This window comes from Choristoneura fumiferana, chromosome 15 (assembly GCF_025370935.1).
Source record: "Choristoneura fumiferana chromosome 15, NRCan_CFum_1, whole genome shotgun sequence".
Taxonomy (NCBI): Eukaryota; Metazoa; Arthropoda; class Insecta; order Lepidoptera; family Tortricidae; genus Choristoneura; species Choristoneura fumiferana.
The window spans coordinates 7,381,613-7,405,280 of record NC_133486.1 but is presented as its reverse complement, the minus strand read 5'-3'; the positions used below and the strand labels follow the sequence as shown (position 1 = coordinate 7,405,280).

General features: G+C 36.6%; 1 protein-coding gene across 3 annotated transcripts in view; it reads right to left on the bottom strand.

Annotated features, from left to right (window-relative positions):
• LOC141435754 (uncharacterized) overlaps window positions 1-23,668 on the bottom strand; it is a 130,320-nt gene that overhangs the window by 9,085 nt on the left and 97,567 nt on the right. For all 3 annotated transcript variants that reach the window (XM_074098544.1, XM_074098545.1, XM_074098543.1), the window contains exons 12-14: window positions 11,713-11,987; window positions 7,576-7,812; window positions 6,430-6,810 (exon numbers count right to left, since the gene is read on the bottom strand). In XM_074098544.1, coding sequence (XP_073954645.1) covers window positions 6,430-6,810; window positions 7,576-7,812; window positions 11,713-11,987 — 893 coding nt within the window. The remainder of the gene's footprint in view (window positions 1-6,429; window positions 6,811-7,575; window positions 7,813-11,712; window positions 11,988-23,668) is intronic.

Here is a 23,668-nt window from a genome sequence, read left to right as displayed (position 1 = left end):
CGACTTTGTCACTTCAAAGTTCAATATCTCAAAAACGGCTAAGTCGAATTTGATGAAACATATCTAAGAACCATTGCTAAAAAACTTGATTTCAAATAAAAAAACCGCATTCAAATCGGTCCACCCATTTAAGAGCTACGGTGCCACAGACAGACACACACATAGCGGTCAAACTTATGGCACCCCTCTTTTTGCGTCTTTTTGGGTTAAAAATGGTAATTATTACCTACTCTCCCATTTTATTGCCTATAATCTTGCTTCAGCGAGTACCGGGAGGTGTTTGTGTCATCCAGTAACGTAGCAACTCCCTCGGACTCACTAAGGATATCCTTTTTACTGCGCCAGAGATTGCTCGCTTCATTGCCTCTGACATTTTGCAGTTCAGCAATGCATCTATTCAATTTGACAGCAATTATTTGACATATTAAAATATATCAAAATAATATTATAATACCTACTTAGTCGCTAATAGCGACATCTATAGTTTTTACTTAACTAATATCTAGTGTGTATAATCTGTGGTATTAAAAAATAAATTCAGTCTGTGTAAAACAACTATCGTGTTTTCTATCAGGTTATGGGGCCCAGACCGTAAATAATTCCATAAAAACAAGTTAATTTCGTGTATTTATCAAAATGTCGTCTTCAAGTTACATAGTTAATGTACCGAAGTTAAAAGGACGCGAAAACTACGATGATTGGGCATTCGCGGTCAAAAATTTCCTGTTGCTAGAAGGCATTGACGTTGACGCCATACCAAAGGATTTAAGTGAAGATGATCAAAAAAAAGCAAAAGCGAAGCTTGTGATGACTATAGATTCTACATTGTATGTGCACATCAAAAATGAGAATACAATAAGTGCATTATGGCTGAAGCTGAAACAGTTATTTGATGACAATGGATTTACAAGAAAAATCAGTTTGCTTCGAACATTAATATCCATTCGTCTCGATAATTGCGAGTCAATGACAAGCTATGTGTCTCAGATTGTGGAAACGGCGCAGCGATTGAAAGGAACAGGCTTTGAAATAAATGAAGAATGGATTGGTTCATTGCTTCTAGCCGGGCTTCCAGAAAAATTCGCGCCAATGATTATGGCCATAGAGCACTCAGGATTGACCGTTAGTACCGATGTCATTAAAACGAAGCTTCTTGATATGCAAGCTGATGTTGGCAGCAGTGGAGGCGAATCGGCGTTTTGGTCGCATTCCCGAACGAAACATGGCAATACTGCACATTCGAAAAAAAAAACAAACGTCAACAAACAAACCCGAGAAGCAAATAAAATGTTACAAATGCAAGAAAATAGGGCACTATAAAAACCAATGTACTGAAGTAAAGATAAAAGAAGCCGGTGCATTTAGTGTGGCATTTCTTAATGGTAAATTCAGTACAGAAGATTGGTATATAGACTCCGGGGCCAGCGTTCATATGACGGCGAATCAAGAAAGCTTGTTGTCTATTCATCCAGTACACGAAATTAAAGAGATAGTTGTTGCAAATAAAACATCCATGCCAGTAATGTGTGCCGGCGATACACAGATCACTACATTAGTGAATAATTCTCAGTTAGATATCACAGTTCGTAACATTTTGTGCATTCCGAACCTTACAACAAATCTATTATCAGTCAGCCAGTTGATAGCAAATGGAAACACAGTGAAGTTTACGAAGAACGCTTGCCACATCCATAATCAACAGAATAGGCTAATAGGAGTTGCGAATTTGGAGAATGGAGTGTACAAATTAAACACAGTGAAATCAGAGAGTGTGTTGGCAGCAGCGGCAGTTCACGTCGCAGATGCAAGGCAGTGGCACAGAAGACTCGGACATTTAAATAGTAATGACCTTGAAAAAATGAGGAATGGCGCTGTAGAGGGAATATCCTACAAAGATAAGGCTGACATCCAGAAGTCTAACTGCAAGGTATGTTGCGAAGGCAAACAAGCACGTTTACCTTTTCCATCGGCAAACCATAGAAGTGAAAACTTATTAGAGTTGGTACACTCAGATTTATGTGGGCCTATGGAGACCAAGTCTATTGGTCGGGCAAAATATTTTTTGCTTTTTGTAGATGATGCCAGTCGGATGTCATTTGTTTATTTTTTGAAAGAGAAGAACCAAGTGCTGCGGTATTTCAAAGAATTTCATACCATGGTTGAAACTCAAACAGGGAAGAAAATGAAACAGTTGAGGACAGATAATGGTGGAGAGTTTTGTTCAGACTTGATGGAAAGCTATTTAAAATCAGCAGGTATTGTCCATCAAAAAACAAACCCGTACACCGCAGAGCAGAACGGTTGTTGTGAACGTTTCAATAGAACAGTAGTTGAACGTGCAAGATGTTTACTTTTTGAGGCTGAACTAGACAAAACTTTTTGGGCAGAGGCAGTCAACACGGCAGTATACCTGAAGAATAGGTCGCCAGCCTCAGGTCTAGGAGATATGACACCATTTGAGAGATGGACTGGAAATAAGCCTGATTTGGGTCATGTCAGGGTATTCGGAAGTCCTGTAATGGTGCATGTGCCCAAAAATAAAAGACAAAAATGGGACAAGAAAGCTGTCAGATGCATTTTAATTGGTTATCCTGAAAATATAAAGGGATATAGAATATTCAACCCAGAAACAAAACAGGTTACTACAAGCCGAGATGTCATTATCATGGAAAAAATAGATAATATGGCACATGTAGTAATACAAGAGCAAGTTGCAGAGCAGAAGCAGATAGAACCAGTGGAGGAAGGAACAGATGATAGTTCCAGTCTAAATCCAGATGATCCTACCTATGTCTGTGACATAAACAGCTCAGGCTCTACATCAGATGACTCATATCATACTTTATGTGAAGAGGAAGAAGTGTCAAGAGAAGTGACAGTCTCCAATCTTAACAGCAAGCGTGTCAGGAAACCTGTAGAGAGATATGGTTTCACAAACCTATGTCTGGTAGACCAGATGGTGTCTTGTGGTGAAGAAATCACTTATGAAGAGGCGATGAATGGGCCAGAAAAAGAGATGTGGAAACAGGCTATAAAGGAGGAGCTAAAAGCTTTTGAAGACAACCAGGCATGGGAAGTTGTAGAAGACAAGGAAGCAGACAGAGTGGTACAGTGTAAGTGGGTTTTTAAAAAAAAACTTGAAAGTGATAATAAAGTGAGATACAGAGCGCGTCTAGTAGCAAAGGGTTTTACCCAGGTGAAAGATGTGGACTACAAAGAAACTTATTCACCAGTTCTAAGGTATTCAACTTTACGCTTATTATTTGCTTTAAGTGTTCAGTTAAATTTTAAAATCACCCATCTTGATGTGACTACAGCGTTTTTAAATGGCTACCTAAATGAAAATGTCTATATGCAAACCCCACCAGATTTAGAATGCAAAAGTAATACTGTGCTTAAATTAAAACGAGCTATTTATGGTTTAAAGCAGTCTGCCAGAGCATGGAACCAAAGAGTTGACCTTTGCCTAATTAAGCTAGGTTTTATTAAGTCCAAATTAGAGCCATGTTTGTATAATAAAAAAACTCAAAATGGTCAGATTATAGTAACTGTTTTTGTAGATGATTTTTTCATATTTTCTAACAGTGACACTATGACAGAAGAGCTAAAAAACAATTTAATGGCAGAATTTAAAATTAAAGATTTAGGACAGTTAAAAAAATGTTTAGGCATGAGAGTAAAACTGTATGAAAATGGCAGTATATCCTTAGATCAAGAACAATTTGTGAACCATATTTTGATGAAATTCAACATGTCAAATTGTAATGTGGTGGATACTCCGATTGAAAATAATTTAAAATTAGAAAAACCTGAAAAAGTTTGTGAGCAGTATCCATACCAGCAACTTATAGGAAGCCTGATGTACCTCTCAGTACTCACACGTCCAGATATCAGTTACAGTGTCAGTTTTATGAGCCAATTCAACAATTGTTTTACATCAGTTCATTGGAAACATGTTAAGAGGATTTTAAAATATTTAAAGAAAACAAAATCTTATGGTTTAATGTTTACTAAAGACAATTGCAAGTTAGAAGGGTTTGTAGACTCTGATTGGGCCTCAAACACTGTTGACAGAAAATCCTACACAGGTTTCTGTTTTAAATTGTCAGGTACTGTAATTTCTTATGAATGTAAAAAACAACCAACAGTGGCACTGTCAAGCACAGAAGCCGAATACATGGCTATATCAGAAGCTTGTAAAGAGGGAATTTACTTAAGAAATTTGTTGTCAGAAATTGTTAATTGTAAGTATACAATTATTTTATATAATGATAATCAGGGAGCTCAGAAGTTGACAGAAAACCCTTTGTTCCATAAAAGAACAAAACACATAGATGTGCGTCACCACTTTATCAGGGAAGCGGTCGCTGACAAATTGGTAAAAATTGTTTACCTGCCAACTTCTGAAATGCCTGCTGACCTTTTAACCAAAGGTTTACCTAGTGTTAAACATTACTATTTTGTTAAGAAGTTAGGCATACAGAGTATAATATAAATATGATTATACTCATGTTTTGTTGATTTTTTTTTGTTAAATGCTTAGATTATTTTGATAAGTGGAGGTGTTAAAATATATCAAAATAATATTATAATACCTACTTAGTCGCTAATAGCGACATCTATAGTTTTTACTTAACTAATATCTAGTGTGTATAATCTGTGGTATTAAAAAATAAATTCAGTCTGTGTAAAACAACTATCGTGTTTTCTATCATGTCTGTCAGGCGCTTTAAGGAAAAATGGCAGTTATAGTGCAACAAAGATCGTACGTAACCTGGCAAAAACGAAACAAACGCGGCTATCTCGCAAATTTTACTTTTTACAGTTCGTCGTAAATGCCGCTGTTTGTATCATTTGTCTGTGGGTTTAAGATTATAGCACTTACAAGCTTTTGCCCGCGGCTCCGCCCGCGTGGTATTCGGTTATCGCGCGCTGTTCCCTCAGGGATAAAAATCTGTTTCCGGGATAAAAAGTAGCCTATGTCACTCTCGGGCCCATAAACTATCTCTATGCTAGAAATCACGTCGATCCGTCGCTCCGTTACGGCGTGAAAGACGGACAAACATACAAACACACTTTCGCTTATAATATTAGTATGGATATGGATATTATTATATTAGCTTTACAAAGCTAACAATAATAATAATAATAATTTAATAATAAATATAAAATAAAGCGCCCTCCTGCAAACGCCACGTTCATTAAGTTCTTTGTGCAACATCCGCATACACCTGTTAAGATGTTGCACACTTTTTGCACTGTCATATTTTTAAATTACCAAGTAGATAATGTCTAATGTAACGCATAAAAAAAATTGTAATCGATAAGATTTGCATAACCAAGTAATTTAAGTTTTCTTTTAATATTATAATTTATTTCTATGCATCTCAAAATTTCAACCACTCAGTCAGCAACTGCAAAATTGAAGACTGCCGAATCGAACGAACGAAGCCACGGGTAAAAGCTTTAGTAAAGTTGAAAACGACAACAAAGTTAGTTATTGAACGAATCAAATTAACTTATATTGACTATGTTAAATTAGTAACGTTAGGTATCAAAACTTTTTCAAAAATAACAATGATAACATTAACACTATTTTAAGAACTATAGATAAAAATCTATACTTCATTGTCTGTAACACCTTTGAAACCTCTCAAATATTTTCCTAATTGTAATATTTAAGCCGATTATTACACACGGAAAGTCCATGGGATATTGTGGATTAAAATGCAATAGCTTTACCGATTTACGTGCTGTCTGCTTCCAGCCATAAGCGGCCATGGTCAGAATATTTAACTACAAATCATAGACAATCCCATTGTAGTCAAATACGTACTCGAAATGTTACGTGACCATAATAGCATTAGATTAAATTAAATATAGTGCACAGTACACGATAACGCTTAGTCCTGTTTTAAGTATTACAGAAAATAAAGTCAGTAAATAATAGCGTTATTATTAGTTCAAGTAAAGCATAAGGTCTAAGATGGACCAAGCTTGGGAGTAGGTTAAACAAAAAATGGGCTTCAGAATGGATAAAGATGACAATGAAGATGGAAATGATAATGGTATAATGCTAAGGACTTAATTAGATGTTCCTTTTTTGAATGTACGTCTACGTAATATTAATTGAATAATTGATATCACGTAACATGGGTATAGAAACAACGAGAGCATGAGAAGATATAGAACAACCCATGTTCTATTGTTGTTATTAATTTTGTTTTGCATGTGTGGTAGTCTTTTCGTTAACTATTTGAAGTAAGCACAATCAGACATAGTTTGTGACAAATAAGAGTACATACCAAAATCAATAGTTAAAGGAAACTATCTCCATTCAAAATGTGTCGCTGTTTAAAATTTGACAGTAAGGTTATTCTGGTTAAAATATATAATAGTGACTTCATGAATTATTTCAAAATCACTTACCAATGAATTGAGATCAGCATTAATGTCCATGTGGTTCGCAGGTCCATTGTGTTCTCCAGAAACTGACGCCAGGATCCTCTTCCGATGCCCAGCTTTCTGGATCTCTAATACTGCAGTCAGTTCCACTTCCCAAATCCTCCTAACCCTATCCATATCTACGTACAAATGCTTTCTAAACGTATCATTATATATTTCTAAATTTATATTTCTTAGCCATTCTTCTACTGATTCGTTTTGGTTTTTACTTATATTATTATTGTTATAATTATTGCTTATTTCAGTTATTTTAAGAGGTAATTGTTTAGCTGATTCTAATATTCTTTGTCTATCATTCTCTTCTATGCCCATTTCTCGTAGGTCGTTTTCATCTAGTATTCCATTCTGTAAAAGAAAATTACTGTTAACACTGTCGTTTATAATAACTTTTAATAAATGATTTTAAGTTATATGAATCGGATATTTATTGTGCTAATAATTTTCGATCTTAAATAACTATGGACTAATTAAAAAGTGTTGAAAATTGTTAACTATCTCTCTCTCTCTCTCCTCTCCATTTATCCAATATCAACAAATTATTTGAAACCAATGTAATCAAAATACATACTAAAATTAGCTACTAGACTTCATCAACGGGAACTAATAATAAACATATTATTATGTCACTAACAAACGTAGATGTAAACGTAATTGTATTTGATAAACGATTGTTATTGTTATCGTTGATACAGATTTCCGATCACGAGGCCAATGGGAACCCATTTATTTGAGAGCCATTCACGGGCAGAGTCAATATGAAGAGAATTTTGGTAAGATACAATGTGAACGAGATGTGCGCAACTATCAAGGTATAACACCATCGAGAGTTCCGCACGGTAGCCGAACTATTGTCAGCTAGGAAGGAACACTACTATGGGGTTAAGATGCCGTGGATAGGATCACCAAGCTTACTGTCAATATATTTTTTTTCTCTCAGCCTGTCAAGCCAGTTCTTAAGGCACTGATACACATGCTCGTTACCAGCATGCTTATAAGCATGCTTATGAGCATGTCACTAATAAGCTTAAGCATGCTCGAAAGTAGCATGCTCTCTTGCTACTAACGAGCATGTGTAACAGTGGCCTTATTCTACGAAACAGCGATACTTACAACAAAGTCCACGTCATCATACCCGCTCTCTAAGAAGAGCGGTTCGTAATCGTGGAGGCCAAGGCCGGAGAGCCAAAGACCCAGGTTCGAAGCCACGGAGGGACTCAAGCTGGACTCGGAGCAGCTGAGTCCAAGCCGGGAGGTGAACTCTTGCTCGAGTTCGGAAACGAAGACAGACTCACGCACAAGCTTGCTTCCGAAGGAGGCCATTATCTCGGAAATCTTCGCCCATTCCTCCTGTGGACAAAGAAAATAAATTAGACGAACGTAGAATTAACGTGCAACATTGGAACATTGGACGAAACTATTATGTGATGAAACTTTAAAAACTTACGACGGCAGGCTGCCATGAAACAACTGCTAAACGATAAATGCTAAACGACCTTTTTATATCAGCTAAATAAACAACATGCAGGTATTAAGAAGCGTCAATGACTGTCATCCGCATTAAACATCTGCCGTATCAAAAGCTGCCCACGCGCACCTGCCTACCTGCATATACCTCGACAAGTTTGTATGTTACACTTGGTAGAACCCTGTCGCAGGGAGCCTCTGCTGCATTTATTACGCTTTTTTATACGTGCCACAAATGCTGACAGCAACAGGGTTCTACCAAGTGTCAGGTAAGAACTTGTCAAGGTACCTATGCATGCAAACGTAATGGTCCAGGATCCCACTGTTAAATTATGCACGTAGCTGTTTTTGATCGAAAAGTGATTTAAATAAAAAATAAAAGATAAGAGAAAAAGGAAGAAGAGACTCGTGGCATGCAACCGTAGGGTTGTGTATCGGAATCTTGCCGCATACCTACACTTTTTTATAATTATGAGAGGCCCGCATTAGGTATCCTATATCATCTAGAAAGAGGGGTACTACATATTGTGTGTGCGGTTTGTTGATGCAAGTTTATCTATCGATTGTTCCATAATTTCAGTTATAGATAAACTTCAAAAACATCTATGACATAGATTCTATGTAGATGATGCAGTGGTCGTCCAAAAACAAAAACACAAAGGGCATTGACATCTATGTACCTTACGGCACTAGATTACCTGTTTGGAACAAGACGCGCGGCGCATGAATCATCAACATAGCTTTGAAACAACCCCTGTCACGGACGTCAACAAACTATAGTAAAACGTTCACCAAACGGCGCTGTGAACTTATTTGTGCGCCGTTTTAATGTAAGAAACATGTAGTCTATACATAGATGTCGATGACAAAGGGCAGTGCTGAAAGTAAATAGCTCAAGACTCACAAAAGTGATTTACTGAAATGACGACGAGTAACGTGCTTTTAATTAAATAAAAAAAATGTACTTATGAGTCTTTAAAAAATGCCTAAATAAAGACATTCATTATTATAACAGTACCTAAGTACCTACTTTCAGTAAAACTAATTTGACAAAGGCGAATTTTCTATAAAAAATTGGTTGGAATTTAATTTATAATGTTCAAAAACATGGAGGCTGATTTAGGCCTTCTTTTGTAGACACATGTCAGCCAATAAATCTTTCCAGTCCAGTAATTGTCGACCAAGTTCATAAATAAACCGCAAACATAAAACTTCCTCCCTTTTGCGTCATACTTATATATACATATACATTTAGTATTTCAATATCAATATCGGTTCACAAACTCAAGATAATACAGTTAATAGTAATAGTTTAAGTACGTCAAAAAGTAGCAATAATGATTTTTTTACATAATTAGGTAGCCTGTTACCTGCGACTTCGTCCGCGTAGAATTCGGTTTTCATTATCCCGCGGGAACTATGAAATTTTCCGGGATAAAAACTATCCTAAGTCCTTCCCCGGGATTCAAACTACGTATCTATGTACCGAATTTCATCTAAATCGGTTCAGCTGTTTAGACGTGATGAAGTAACAAACAAACAAATAAACAAACAGACTTACAAACTTTCGCATTTATTATATTAGTGGGATAGTGGGATACTAGCTGTTGCTCTTAACTTTGTCTATACTCCGTTTAATTTAAGGTTTGAATTAACGGTCAAATTGTAACACACGTTTCTCGCTATTTCGTACACAAATGGACTAAAAATACCTACATGTACATTTATTAGCGGTATTTATTATGTTTTTGTTATAAAAGTTAACACAATTTAAAATAGTTTCGTTGTTTAATTTAAAAACGTGTGCAAATTTTACCGTTAAGTTTCAAATGTTAAAATAAATGGAGTATACTTTGTAACGATTTGATTGAATTATTATAAACCGCTTAAATCTGTTATCTGTTTATTGACTCAACTTTCTATGTTTGCCTGTCGACACGCCCGTCGCGAATCGTGACCGATAAGGTCAAGATCTTTCCGTGAATTGCGCTTGCGTTCTTCTATTTACCTAAGATAGTAACGATGTATAGAACGCAGTACCTTTGCTAGAAATAACAAGCTGATTAAAGTTTCGGTAAGAGTGTCATTCTAAAAATAAACCCTTGACCGTCATCAGATCTTACCTATTCAATGAGTTTTATACGTCAGAATTTTTCCTGTGCTTTGTGATTGTGTGTGTGCACGCACTTGTGTTTGTTGCTCTTTCGTGCAAAACTAGCCTAGTGGTTGGACCAATGGCATCTCAAGCAAGAGGGTCGTGGATTCAAGCCGGGATTTGCACGAAATTTTGATAAAGGTCACGTAGCTACAAGTATTTATGATGAATATGCTTTTGTACTTAAAACATTTCCCTTATATTTGTAAAAAAGTCGTTGTAATTAGTGATTTGGCCTATGGCCTCTCAAACCGACGGTCGTGGGTTCGAACCCGTGCCGTGCTCACATCGTTGAAGTTTACGAAATTTATGTGCGAAATTAAATTTGAACCATGAGCTTTACTGTGAAGGAAAACATCATGAGATAACCTTCATACATCTGCAAAAAAATTCAATGAGTGTGTGAATGACGATGATGCAGTAGATAGCTGGATCTCAGGAAATAACACACATAACAGGCTACTTTCCAATATTCCCGCGGGAGACAAAAAGGTTGTAGGTAGATGAAAAAGAAGTTGTTGATGTTCTACAGCCAAGCATTGGATCTAGTCTAGAAATAGCTCGAATGAGGGTTGCTGTGTCAGGCTTATTGGCGCTAGTATCGCAAAGTTCGTTTGACGACTTTGATATTCCTATCACGTTTGCGGTTGGTTAAATAAATCAGCCAATCGCAAGCAAGACTGAAACGTCAAACGGACCTCGATTCTAACGCCATCTAGCAATATTTCATCTGTCAAGAAAACTTATTTCGGAACAGCGTCGAGACTGGTCATACAAGATTTAAATGTAAATCAATAAATCTCGTATCGTGGGAAAAACTACTAATTTGTAGCCCAAAGATATTTTTCCACCACATAACATAACATAGTATCGAGACCCCAGAACCTATTGAGGCAATTAACAAATAACAGAGTTGCATTTATAAAGGGCACGGAACAGCAATCAAGCAATCAATTGCTATTGTACGAAATGGTATTAATTGTTGCTCAATATTTCATACCACATGACAAGTTAAATCCGAAAATTGGAGATACTGTAGATAGCAGTAGGTAGTTTATAAAAAAGAAGAAATCAAAAGACTCCTATAGTAACTTATAGCCAATAAGTCACACTACAAGACAATTGCCTTCTCTCAGAATGATAGGGCTTGGGCCGTCGTTCCCACGTCGGCCCAGTGCGGATTGAGAACTTCATGCACAACATTGATTTATTTTGTAGCAGGCGCGTGCACTTCTCGCTATATCTTCTTTCTCGTAAAGCTCATGGTAAACTTCAAATACATTTCGGACATAAATTCTGAAAAGCTAAGAGGTGTGAGCTCGGGTCCGAACCCACGACCCTCTGCTTTAGAGGTTAACAAGGTCAAACCACTAAGCTACCACAACCTTTTTACAAATACAAAGCAAATACTTTAAGCACAAAATACATTTATCAAAACTACATAGCTACGTGATCTTTATCACACAGGTAAATTTTAAACGTACACTCTTGGGCTGTAATGCCAGGAGCAAAGGCCCGCGGGTTTTATTTATAGTATTTTAGAGTATTGTACACAAGTTAACCTGCCTGTTAGGACGCTGATTACAAGCAAGTGTGATGTAAAAACAACTAAATGAGCTGAAACTTACTTGTTCATCAAACGGACTAAGTATCGACAGCGACTTGTCAGCGCTATGCGTTGAACTGGTGGTGTTACTACGTCTTCGGATTTCATCGTCGCACCCGTTGAGATTTCTTTCCGTACTCTGTCCATTGCTGCTCAGGCTAGAGATGTTCACCGACGTCTGCTCTGTCGGAGAGGCATCGTAGACTGACTTTAGCTTCCGCAACGTCTTAGGCCGTTCCGCAGGCATCGGCCGGAGACCGATGCCGTCGAGTGTGGTGGTTGAGCCTTTGAAGAGGCCTGCGAACAAAGAAATTAACCCAAATTATAACATGAAAGTTTTGCTCTAACTAAAACTTTTTCATTCAAAAGAGGCTGTTTAATTTTACGTCACTTAAAAACTTAAAAGAAAAGTGAAAACAACAAACGATAATGCAACGGTGCCAAGGTTTCTCGAGGTATTATCAAAACCAACCGGTTGCCGCAAGGCTATGTCAGTTTAATAGAAATAAATAACCGAATCCAACGATTAGATAGTAACGCCGCTGTCACCGTAAAGTTATATCGATGATGTAAGACGAAATATAAATGGATGGATGGATTATATATTGGTAAATAAAAGAGTCTTGTTCACCGCGGAAGCTGCCCAGATAACTAAAAATATGCCTTTGAAACAACCATACAATAATTGTGCTAAATGGTGTTAGAACGTGTTGATGTTTTCGAAACTTTTGCCGCTTATACTTGAATTATACAACAGAATAACAAAAGTTAATTAGTTTAAAAATGCAAAATGACGAACTGTATAAAAATGACGAAATGTACCATCCCAAACCATCTGTCCAAATCAATATTGAAACATAAACAGATTTGAAAATACTGAAGATACAGAAAGACGCTGGCGATCGGCCAATAATGTTAATAGGTGGAAACGAAAGTATCCAAATGATTGATAACATAAATAAATCGCTATTGGATCATCAACTTTTTTTAACAATGACCTGATTTTCTGTCCCTGCTTTAAATATCATACTACTACAATTCAAATTTTTTTTTAATCTTGAATTCGTTGTAGGTTTTTCAAAACCGATCACAATTAATCTTTCGTTAGATTCTGGGGTCCAACCATCGGTTTTCAGTGACTTCTGAATGGTTGGTAGGTATATAGGTAGAGTCATTCACGATGCCGCGTGCCGTGGTTCTAATTTAATTACAATGTAATTAATGTTTAATTTTGACAAACTCACGCGTCTTCGTGGATGGCACTAGGTATTTACACTTGAAGTAATAACTGACTAGCTGTTCCCACAACTTTGTCTGGGCTCTAAGGGGTCTGTATACTTTTCCAGAACAAAAATAGGCTATGTTAATCACGGATTAAGTAGTTTTTTTATTAATGAAAGAATTTTTGAAGTCTGTAGTAGTTCCAGAGATTATTTTCTCCATATAAACAAACAAATAAAATTTACCTCTTTTTTTAAAACCAGCATAGACATCATAAATGAAAATAGGGCAAGCAAAGTGACTTCGATATTAATTATTTACTGTGTGGCTTTTATTAACGATAATAACGAACAATTAAGTGTCATCAATCTTTTATTAATCATCAAACACGAAGATACAAAAAGACCAAATCGACCTCTGCTACTTGTTTATAATTTTATCCATAATCTTGATATGTATAAATAAGGCGTATGTACTATCAGTTTACTTGCGTAATCTTTTTCTTGGAATCTGAAGTGTGACTAAATTATATAAAGATTAATAATCATATCGGATATCTCTGTTTCATAAGGGTAGATGGACACATAGATAAATTTAAGCTTTTCTTGGTCAGAAAACAGAGTAGATTTAGGTATATTTACACAAAAAAATCTCTGCAAAGAATTTCTTGATCAAATTTACAAGACTCAGCTAAAGACAATACTATTCAAGGCGTTATACACTTTTGTATAATTCCAATTTAAAAAACTGTTTAAAATCCACTTGAATACCTGATCACGAACGTTTTAAACGTAAAAGCAAAAATATAAAAGCATGCGAGATCTCGCCATAAATTGTGAATACACATCCAAAGCAGAAAATGTGAAAAAATATTACCATAACCTATTCATCATAAAATACGACGTCGTGAAGAAAACGGATGGCGTCTCAATCCTAAATTATATTTACGTTTTATTTTTCAGTATTAACGTTCAAAATTGTAGAAAGTGCTACAGTAATTTTGTGCGCTTGAACTCGTAAATTTTGCATGCTGCTGTAATTGGCCTGAATTGTTCGCCTGCATCTTGACTGTATATGCCTGGGCAAATTAGTGTAGACTTCAATTCTTCGTTGTAAGAGATACAAAATGCCGGGGTCTCTAGTTCGAAGGCGTCATAAAAATTCAGTTCTACGTTGGGTCTTTACGTAACAACAAGATCGAAGTCAGATGTTCACCTCATCTCATCTTATTCACCGAGGGATGTCTACTCATCATCCTAGCCTATATACGTCCCACTGCTGGGCACAGGCCTCCTCTCAGAACAAGAGGGCTTGGGCCATAGTTCCCACGCGGGCCCATTGGGAACTTCGCACGCACCATTGAATCGCTTCGCAGGTTTGTGCAGGTTTCCTCACGATGTTTTCCTTCACCGCAAAGCTCGTGGTAAATTTCTAATGTAATTCCGGGATGTCTACTGTTTAACAAGAATTTTGCGTGCAAATTCTTCCACAGCGAATATAAACAACGTCAGATTAATCAAGTCACTGGTCGTAGGAAGCTGACCTACTTGACATCTCTTAGCCATGGTCAATATATTAAGCCTTTTCCGTATCACTTAAGAGTCTCAGTGATAGACTTAAGCGTGAACCAATGGACGCTATACACAACTCACCGTACCATATCAAATTTCAATCTGTGCAAACAAATTGTAATTTAAAGCAATTTTGTAATTGAAATAAAAGCAATTGACGCATATCAACATTGTCATTAACTTTATGAATCTATTGTGTGGTCTTAAATATGTTGAAAAATCCAACTATTGAAAGCACGAGTTAAAAACTCCGATATGCTCGAATCGTTAAACATCAAAATGCTTCATGAACTCGATCAATACTAATCTTCGTGAATGTGAGATAGAATATTAGTTAATATCTCCGAGTATGTCCCTTCGGCTGTCATTCATAAAACAAGGAAAGTAAGTTATCACAATATTAATAAACAAATTCCTCCTAAGACAAATATAACAACAGTTCTTATTAATGACATAGAACAGTACAATTCTCAACAACGACCCTAAACAATGTAGAAATTTGCAAAAAACGTAAAAACGGATGATCCTGCGTTTAAACTAAAATGACACCCTACACACATGATAACGAAGGTAAAATAAACAATGGTGGTCGGAACAATGGCCATTGTGACCATGCTGACGCTGATGCAATTACGATAACAGATGCATCTTCAGTTGTGCAATTAGTTTGAAATAGTATTGTCAAGAAGCAAGGATCTTACATTATTTTAAAATGTGTGACTATGTGTTGCCTGAGGGAATACCTAAAGCTGGTTGACTAAAAGCATAAGGATTATGTTAACAAATAATTTCATTTGATTGTGAGTGTTCGTCAAAGTAAGGAACCGAATAAGTGGACGTTAACCAACAGCTCAGTGAGATAGGGGTTAATCACGGTCAGTTATATGTAAAAAAAAGCAGCTCAACTGTTATGAAACTGATCGTCGCTATACGAGGAAATACAACCAGACCGTAGAATTTTCCTATAGTCAAGGTATAACAGAAGCAGATATGCGAAAATGCTCCCAGTAAAAAAAAAGAAGTTATGAAATATTTCTAATTGGTGTTTTTAAACGAAGTGCAGCAAATTTCAGATACCACAAAACGCCGCCGCCGTGAATATGTTTAACCGAACAAAACCATTCAGTTTGTTATGCTTTATGCCACTGCAGTAAAATCTAAACAGTCTCTGTTGAAACTTTTACGACTCATAATGAGTAGTTTGTTGAAACACCCGCGGTAATGATCCATTGGAGGCATTGGACAGTTATAGTCACGGGGATTCGAAATGGAAATATTTGTCAGTCAGTAAAAAAATGCGTAAGTATTAAAATTATTGTGACCGTGACACTAATATTTATAATAATGAAAACCTTCATTATCATAGCTACAAAATCGAATAGCGTTGCAACATTTTACACACAAACCAAAAGAAAAAGTCTGTAAGCATAGAAGTTGTTAGGGTAACGAATTTAGGTAAGATTAATGAAGTTGTTGATACGTACAATTTCCCATCAGTATGGCAATCATTAAACATCCCAGCCGCAATCATGTCTACACAAGTCACCAAGCACTTAATTCACATACTAAACACATCGCAACACCATAATTTTTGTTAAGTAAACTGAATTCAAACACGTGGATACAAAATGATGTCACCTCAAACAATACATCGCATGCAGGCGGTTTGCAGGCGACTGTCGAACTTGCCAAGAACATTATTGATAAGAACGTACGAGCACCGACGTCACTTATCGTCGACCACTTTATAAATCTGTATCAATTTATTCATAAAGACAATTGCCGTATTGAAACCTTCCGTCTGGGGAGGACGATTCAAACAACTGACAAACGAGTGTCCGCTGTTGATATGTGGGAAAGGAAAGAGGAACCACAAATAAGTTAAGGATGTTGACAGTTGCGATATACAACATGCAAGCATAGATTAACTGCTAATTCTGTTTAATATCTTAACTAACATACTCCTAAAATAAAGTCTTCCATTCAAAGGACCCTCATAAAAATGACATTAAATGACAAAAAAGAGTGGACTGTGTATTGTAGATTTTACTCCCACGTATGATCTTACTGTGCAAAAAAATAGAGAAAAGCATAGATGTTTCACAGTTTATAGTGTCGGGAATAGTCCACGAGTTGACGTTCGGTACCGACTGTGTAAGTTTTTGTTACAATTTTGACAACCTCGACGGTAGCATAACGTATTGGTTACTTCGAGATTATTTCGAAAACTAGGACCAATACCTTGAACTGGGATTTATTTACTTGAATTTGGATTAAAGGACAAGAAACCTCTGTTGCCGATAAAAAATACTGTTACGTATAAGGGTACAGATAAAGTTACCGCAATCGTATTGAGCAAAAAATCTCGTTATCATTTTGTGCTCTGCGTCTGACTGCTATCGGCTGATAGTGTCATTTAGGTCTGGCAAGGCATGAGGATTTATGAGTTTAGCCGATTTCTGTTGAATTTTTATGTTTACGTTTTCATTTATTTCATTTAACATAAGATTTTAAGTATTTACAGCTAGAGCAAACGAACCACGCATGAATTCGATTTAAAAAAAACCGCATTCAAATCGGTCCACCCGTTTAAGAGCTACGGTGCCACAGACAGACACACAGACACACAGACACACAGTCACACAGACATACAGACACACAGACACACATAGCGGTTAAACTTATAACACCCCTCTTTTTCGTCGGGGGTTAAAAAAGGCTACTCTAAAATTGTGTTCCAATTTTTCCCATTGACACACTAAGTTGACGATTTTTTAAAACGTGATCTAGCTTTTCTAATCTTCTTTAGGTTCATTTAGGTAGGTTATTTTAGGTTAACAATCTACACGATTACGATGTACCACTGTATTAATATATCATGTTGAAAAAACTACTGGTCATGTGTCTTCATAAATATTACCCATACAAACCAATGCATCTCCAACATCTATATTTTGTCTTCAAAATTTTACTTTCTGAAAAAGATTATAAAGTCTCTTTTACTAGTAACTAGATCAGCTATGGATGCTTAGCTTAAAGACCTGCTGAGAGAAACTGGTAGGATTTACATATCATGGTGAACAGATAAAGTTATGATACTAATTTATTAAGTCTGATAGTGAGCTTAACCGGTAAAAGGGCCAGTCTGTTAACTTCATTATAATGAAATTCCTATTAATCGTGTGATTTCTCATGGTTTTATAATACGTTTGATTACGAATGTTACTCATGTTATTAGGCAATAAAGTTGAACTGCACGCTTAACTGTGGCTATGTTAAGACTTATATTAGGTATCAATTATTAAGTGTAATCTATCTAGACACATGATTAAATCTAGAGATTCTGTTTTAGACGGGATTTGGTAATTGTTGTGATATATTTCTTCATCATGCATTTCAGTCAAAACAATAATGTATTACAGATGTTTCCTTAATGAGATGCTTGTTGTTCTACATATGCATTGCATATGGTTTTACTGCATCAGTAACATAGGAAATTCAACTTTCTTATTTCACAGCTCTAAAACAAATCTTATCGTAAATTTAAACAAGTTCTTCAAGCGCGTGATACTTGAATTCGGTAATCATATCCCCTTTAACGTAACACTAGCTTTATGGTGTGTATTAAGCCTGTCTTACACGGTGACGGTATCGTGCAGTCATGTGGTCAATGTCAGGTTATCACACGATGTTCTTGGAACATGCGTGTTAATGTATGGTCTGTGCAAGTTTAGGGTTTAAAAATTTAAAGGAGGACCAAAATCAGAGTAGATTTTGGAGTAATGTAAGACATCAATCTTTGTTATGTTACATTTTGATGTGTAAACGGCTGCTGCAAAGTACCTAGGCCATAACTGCTACAAGGGACTTAAGCTTTCAGAAAAATATAATTTATCACATCATCTTACGCATAAAAAATGGTATTACTTAGGAATCAAATTTTTAGGCGCCTCTTGAAAATAAACAAAGAACTACATTTCTAAATCGTTTATTATGTGGTATGGTTTGGTATGGTGTTCAACAAAAAAACACAGTATTTTATTGTTTTAATGGAGCTTATTTACTTTTAGGTTTTTTATTACATTAATGTCATAATTGAATTTGAACACTGAACCTAAATCAATGTTTTTACACAAAGGTACCTAAATAACTAAATTAAACGCGCAAATAGAGAAAGAAATGTTGAATATTGCAGGGAAAAAAAGAACCCCTTTTTTCCTACAACTAGTCATCAAAAGACATTATTAACTCTATCTTCCACTGCTTCTAAGAAAGAGATAACTATAGCGACAAAATAAGACGCAGCAACTAGTAACTCTACCCTGGAAATATCTCACAAAAACGTCAATTTATATTACTAGACGATGTTAAATGATGCAAACTTAACAAACTAACATAAGCTCTTACATGTAGCAGCAGAGTTTATTATAGTTGCACGGGTTTTGGACGTAAATTAAGCTATCAGGTTGGAGTAACTCGATAGCAAGCGTGGTTTTAAACTTTTTATTGTTAAAATGTCAGCATGTGTTTTCTATTTTGAGGAGCTGAAATAAAATGCAGTCTTTTCAGTATCAAATTTTAGACGGATACTTAATAGTCGCATTCACATGCGGCTGTATAATTCTGAATGACTTTCCGAGCAAACATAAAAATAATACACAAATAGTAAATGATACCCTTGTTATAGTAAAGTGTCCATTAATGATTCTTTTAAATTGCTAGGTGGAAACGATACAATTTATTGTGAAAGGATAACATTCAGAGTAGCTTCAAAATGCTGCGCTAATTAACGACATATCAAAAACATCTGAAATTAATGAATAAGAAAGAATATGAATGAATAACAAAATAGGAAACTATTCTCAAAATCATTCATGTTTATGAGACCGCTGAACCATGAGTCACTCCTAATAAGAAAAGATTCCACCTAATTCATGAACCAGGAATAATTCAAAGCGTGACGAAGTAGCAAAAACATATATCAGTGCATTTTTAACAGGAAAACGGCCATTTCTCGCAATTTGAAGACAATTCTACACTGCATTATGACGACATGCGTGAAGGCCTGGCGAAATGAAAAGATAAGCAATTTGTTACAAATATGAGTATAGATAGTTCCAGTGAATTTGAGAAGGCTTCTTTAGAAAATGAGGAAAAAATATATTCCGGATTATCAGAGGTATTTTTTTAGCCTGATTAAATGTCCCACTGCTGTGCAAAGACGTCCCCTTTTTTCCGCCATTCATCGATGCCGAGAGCATGACTCTGCCATTCTACTTGGTATGCATCCACGTCGTCCCGACAGCTTCTCTTCAGTCTTCCTCTGTTTTGATGCCCAACATGATGCATATTATTGACTCTTAATTCAAACAGTCATACGTCCTCACAGTTGCATTACCATTACTTTCTACCACATAACACTAGCCAATAATAAAATCAAGAAAGATAAAGAGTCGTTATTTGATATCGTTAGTTAAAATGATTTTCAAATGGTCCATGCAATCAGTCTGTTTTTAATTTGAAGATACATTTTGGAATGTGTCCTTGATTTGTCCGGAATCTTAATTGTTTGCAAAACTTAACCAAACGTTTGCCAATGTCAACCTCTGCAGTACGTAAATAAACAGCATTACCGGTGTTTCCTACTGACTCATGCGCATGAGCAATGACTCAATTCTTGCTCACACGAGGTAAAAGTGCTAAATATTTGACAACAGATGCTTTATCGTTCTTATCTAGCCATTGTAGAACGTGAGAAAATTTTGATGCAGAAATTATTTTACTCACAAAATAAAGTTAATATGTAATAAATATCGTGGGCCAATTCACACCATTTAATTTTGACCTAGTCCCAGCTTTCTTGCTTGTGCTATGGGTATGTGAAGAACATACTTAAATACGGTGTTACTTAAATCGTCGTAAACAAGGCGTAGTTTTCAGGCATCATTTCTGCCTCGGGGATCGAACGCAGGATCTTAAGCTTTATGATGTCGTGTTTTTTTTTAAATTAGCTTGTATCGTGTGCGTTTTGTGATCAATGTACTTACTTTCTTTGCAACTACATCTACACACAAATGTAAACAATCCTTAGCATTATCTATATTAAAAGCATTTCCTTCATCATTACCGCGATGTAACTGAGCTATACTATAGATACATAGATACATTATAAAGTTCTCAAATAAGCGTTTTATTCTCGCAATTATTTTATTCGTACATGTATTTAAATAGGGGCTTAATTCTCAATTTTAAGGGGTTAGATTATCCCAAAACATCGACGGATCGAAAATTTGTTAACTACAAACGCATATGAGCCTTCAACTGCCTGCAAAAATGTGGTAGCAGCATTTTACAAAATCACAAAACGCGTTCAATGTGCTGCCGACACCGAAGGCGTCAAGGTACACGATTTTCAACCGGTTTTTAGTATAAACATGACAAATAACTGGTTGGAATGTAATTCAATCAATCAGCCGCTAATGTTGGCTGCCCTGATTACGCAGCTAATTTCCATCAAACATCATCAACTTTTTAGCGCGTACTAAACAGCTACTTTTTTTACGCAATGAAGCGGAAACAAGGCTGAATGGTTTACTTCTGGCATTTTGAACGATAAAAAAAACGTGAGCTTACATTTGTTGTAAAAATTATGTCGATTTGATCGATTTTCTTATCGATAGTACGTCAACACCGATTATATTTCCCTGGCGGCACAATTTGTGGTTTTTCCATGTGGTTTGATTTAATGGCAGGTTATTCTACAAAAATATCGCTATCCGATATCATTGCGGTGGACCCTTATCCTTCCTATGGGTGGTCCCAACTACAAACTCAAAGGATATGACATTATTATATGACATTTTTATAAATTAATTTATAGGCTATAATAAACCAGTGCTAATAAGCTGGACATAAAAACGTCAACCTATTGTGTCATGAACTGAAATATCGTGAGGCGTCGCAAATAAAATAACAGCAGTTAAGACTGGACAAAGGGAGTTCGATGACTTTAAAAATGCACGTGCCCATTGCAAAGCGAATTTTATTAAAGCAATCAATGTCTGATTAAGTGTTAGTTTCAAATGTCAAAAACGGCCGCAATAAAGTAAAAAAAAGTTTCTAGGATATGGAACATTTTCAGTTCAATAATGCAATTCTCAATACTCCCAATAGCTGGACTGAGCACATTGCGAGAGTTGCGGGCTACCGGAGGAATCAGGTGGCATGCAGGCGTTTATAATGGCATACAAAGTGGGGCCTTTGTTGAACAGTGGCCGTCTTCCTTCTCATGATTGATTGAATATAATTCAAATTAAATACTGTTCAAAATTACACATTAAATAAATAATAAAGCACGATAAGATTTCGTTGCCAACAATGCAGTTTTATCTAGTAAATTTACGAGATCGCAGTTTTTATCTTAAAGTATACTGTGCTGTTGTAATCAACGCGTGATAGCAGATAAGGCGACCTCTTTCGACCTCAGTAAAATGTTATCAATGTTGATGACAAATTAATTGAGCCAACAAGTAATATCATATGTGGTTCAGATATATGTCAGAGGGTTATAATAACACTACATAATTATAACTACACCCTATAATTATTAACGCAACCGCTACAAGTGACTCATTACTGTCAATGACTGACTAGGCTGGACTGGCTAGGAATTAATGACCAGGTTAGCTGGAAGAGATCCTTTTTTAAGGATAAGCTCGCCTTTGTTATCTCTGTGTATTTGTATTTCTATTTTATGTGCAATAAAGAGTTTACGGTCACAAGCGTTGATTTGGGACCCATTTCGTGAAAAAATCCTTTGAATTGTCAAACAAAATGACAGATATTCGATCTTAAGTGGGTCCCAAATTAACGCTCGTGACTGAACGGTCGGTTCCCTAACTTAAATATCCAGTTTTTCATACTAGTTGTATAGAAAGGTGAATACTAATGTTAGGGCACCGACTGTACATGCATTTTTTTTTTTTATTAGCCTATTTTTGTGTCCCACTGCTGGGCAAAGGCCTCTCCTCTCTTGCTCCACTCCTGCCTATCAAAGGCGAGCTCCCGCCATCCCACATTATAGGCATCTAAGTCGTCCCTCCATCTCCTCTTCGGTCTGCCTCTATTACGGTATCCGTCACTAGGGACCCATTCCGTAACAATTTTGGCCCAACGTTCTGGGTTCATTCGACAGACATGTCCAGCCCAGTCCCACTTCAACTTGGCCGTCTTTACGCCCACGTCAGCAATTCGAGTCATTGAGCGCAGCTCAGTGTTTTTAATCCGGTCCGTTCTTCGGACACCAAGAATGCTACGCTCCATTGTCCGCTGGCAAACCTTGAGTTTGGACTTTTGAGCTTCTGTAAGTGACCACGTTTGCGCGCCGTAGGTAAGGATGGGCAGGACACACATGTCGACGAGTTTACGCTTTAGCGATATTGGAAGGTTCCCTTTCATAAACGATTTCATAGACCAGAAGCTCTTCCAGGCGTTTTCGATACGTCTATCGATTTCTTTGTCTTGCCTGTTTCCAAAGGATGCTATCTGGCCTAAGTAAATATACATCCAACCTCAAGGCTCGCAGTGCTGAGGTCTTGAAGCATTTGTTCAAGTTCCAATGCTGTGTTAGAGAACAAGACAATGTCATCGGCGAATCGAAGGTTTGTTAACCTCTTATCGCCAATTTCAACGCCCCTGTTCTCCCATGAGGCGGCTAATTTTTGAAAGATCTCCTGGAGACAACTGGTGAACAACTTTGGAGACAGCGGGTCGCCCTGTTTGACACCTTTTTCTATTTTAAATGTGGGACCGAAAGTCTGCAGTTTAATGTTGGCTGTACTGTTGTGATAGATTGATCTAACGAGTTCAACATACGTGGATGGGATCTGTTGAGTACGCAAGGCTGAAAAGATAGCTGAATGTTTGACGCTATCAAAAGCCTTGCTATAGTCAACAAAACCCAGATACAGGGGTTTGTTGAACTCGTTACATTTCTCCATCAGTTGATTGAGCGTATGGAGGTGATCGGTAGTGGAGTAACTGGGTCGAAAGCCCGCCTGTTCGGGTGGTTGATGCTCATCCAGCAACGGAGCTATTCTTTTTTCAATTACCTTAATGAACAGTTTATACAAGTGGGATATCAGACTAATCGGGCGATAGTTCCCAACATCAGTCTTGTCGCCTTTT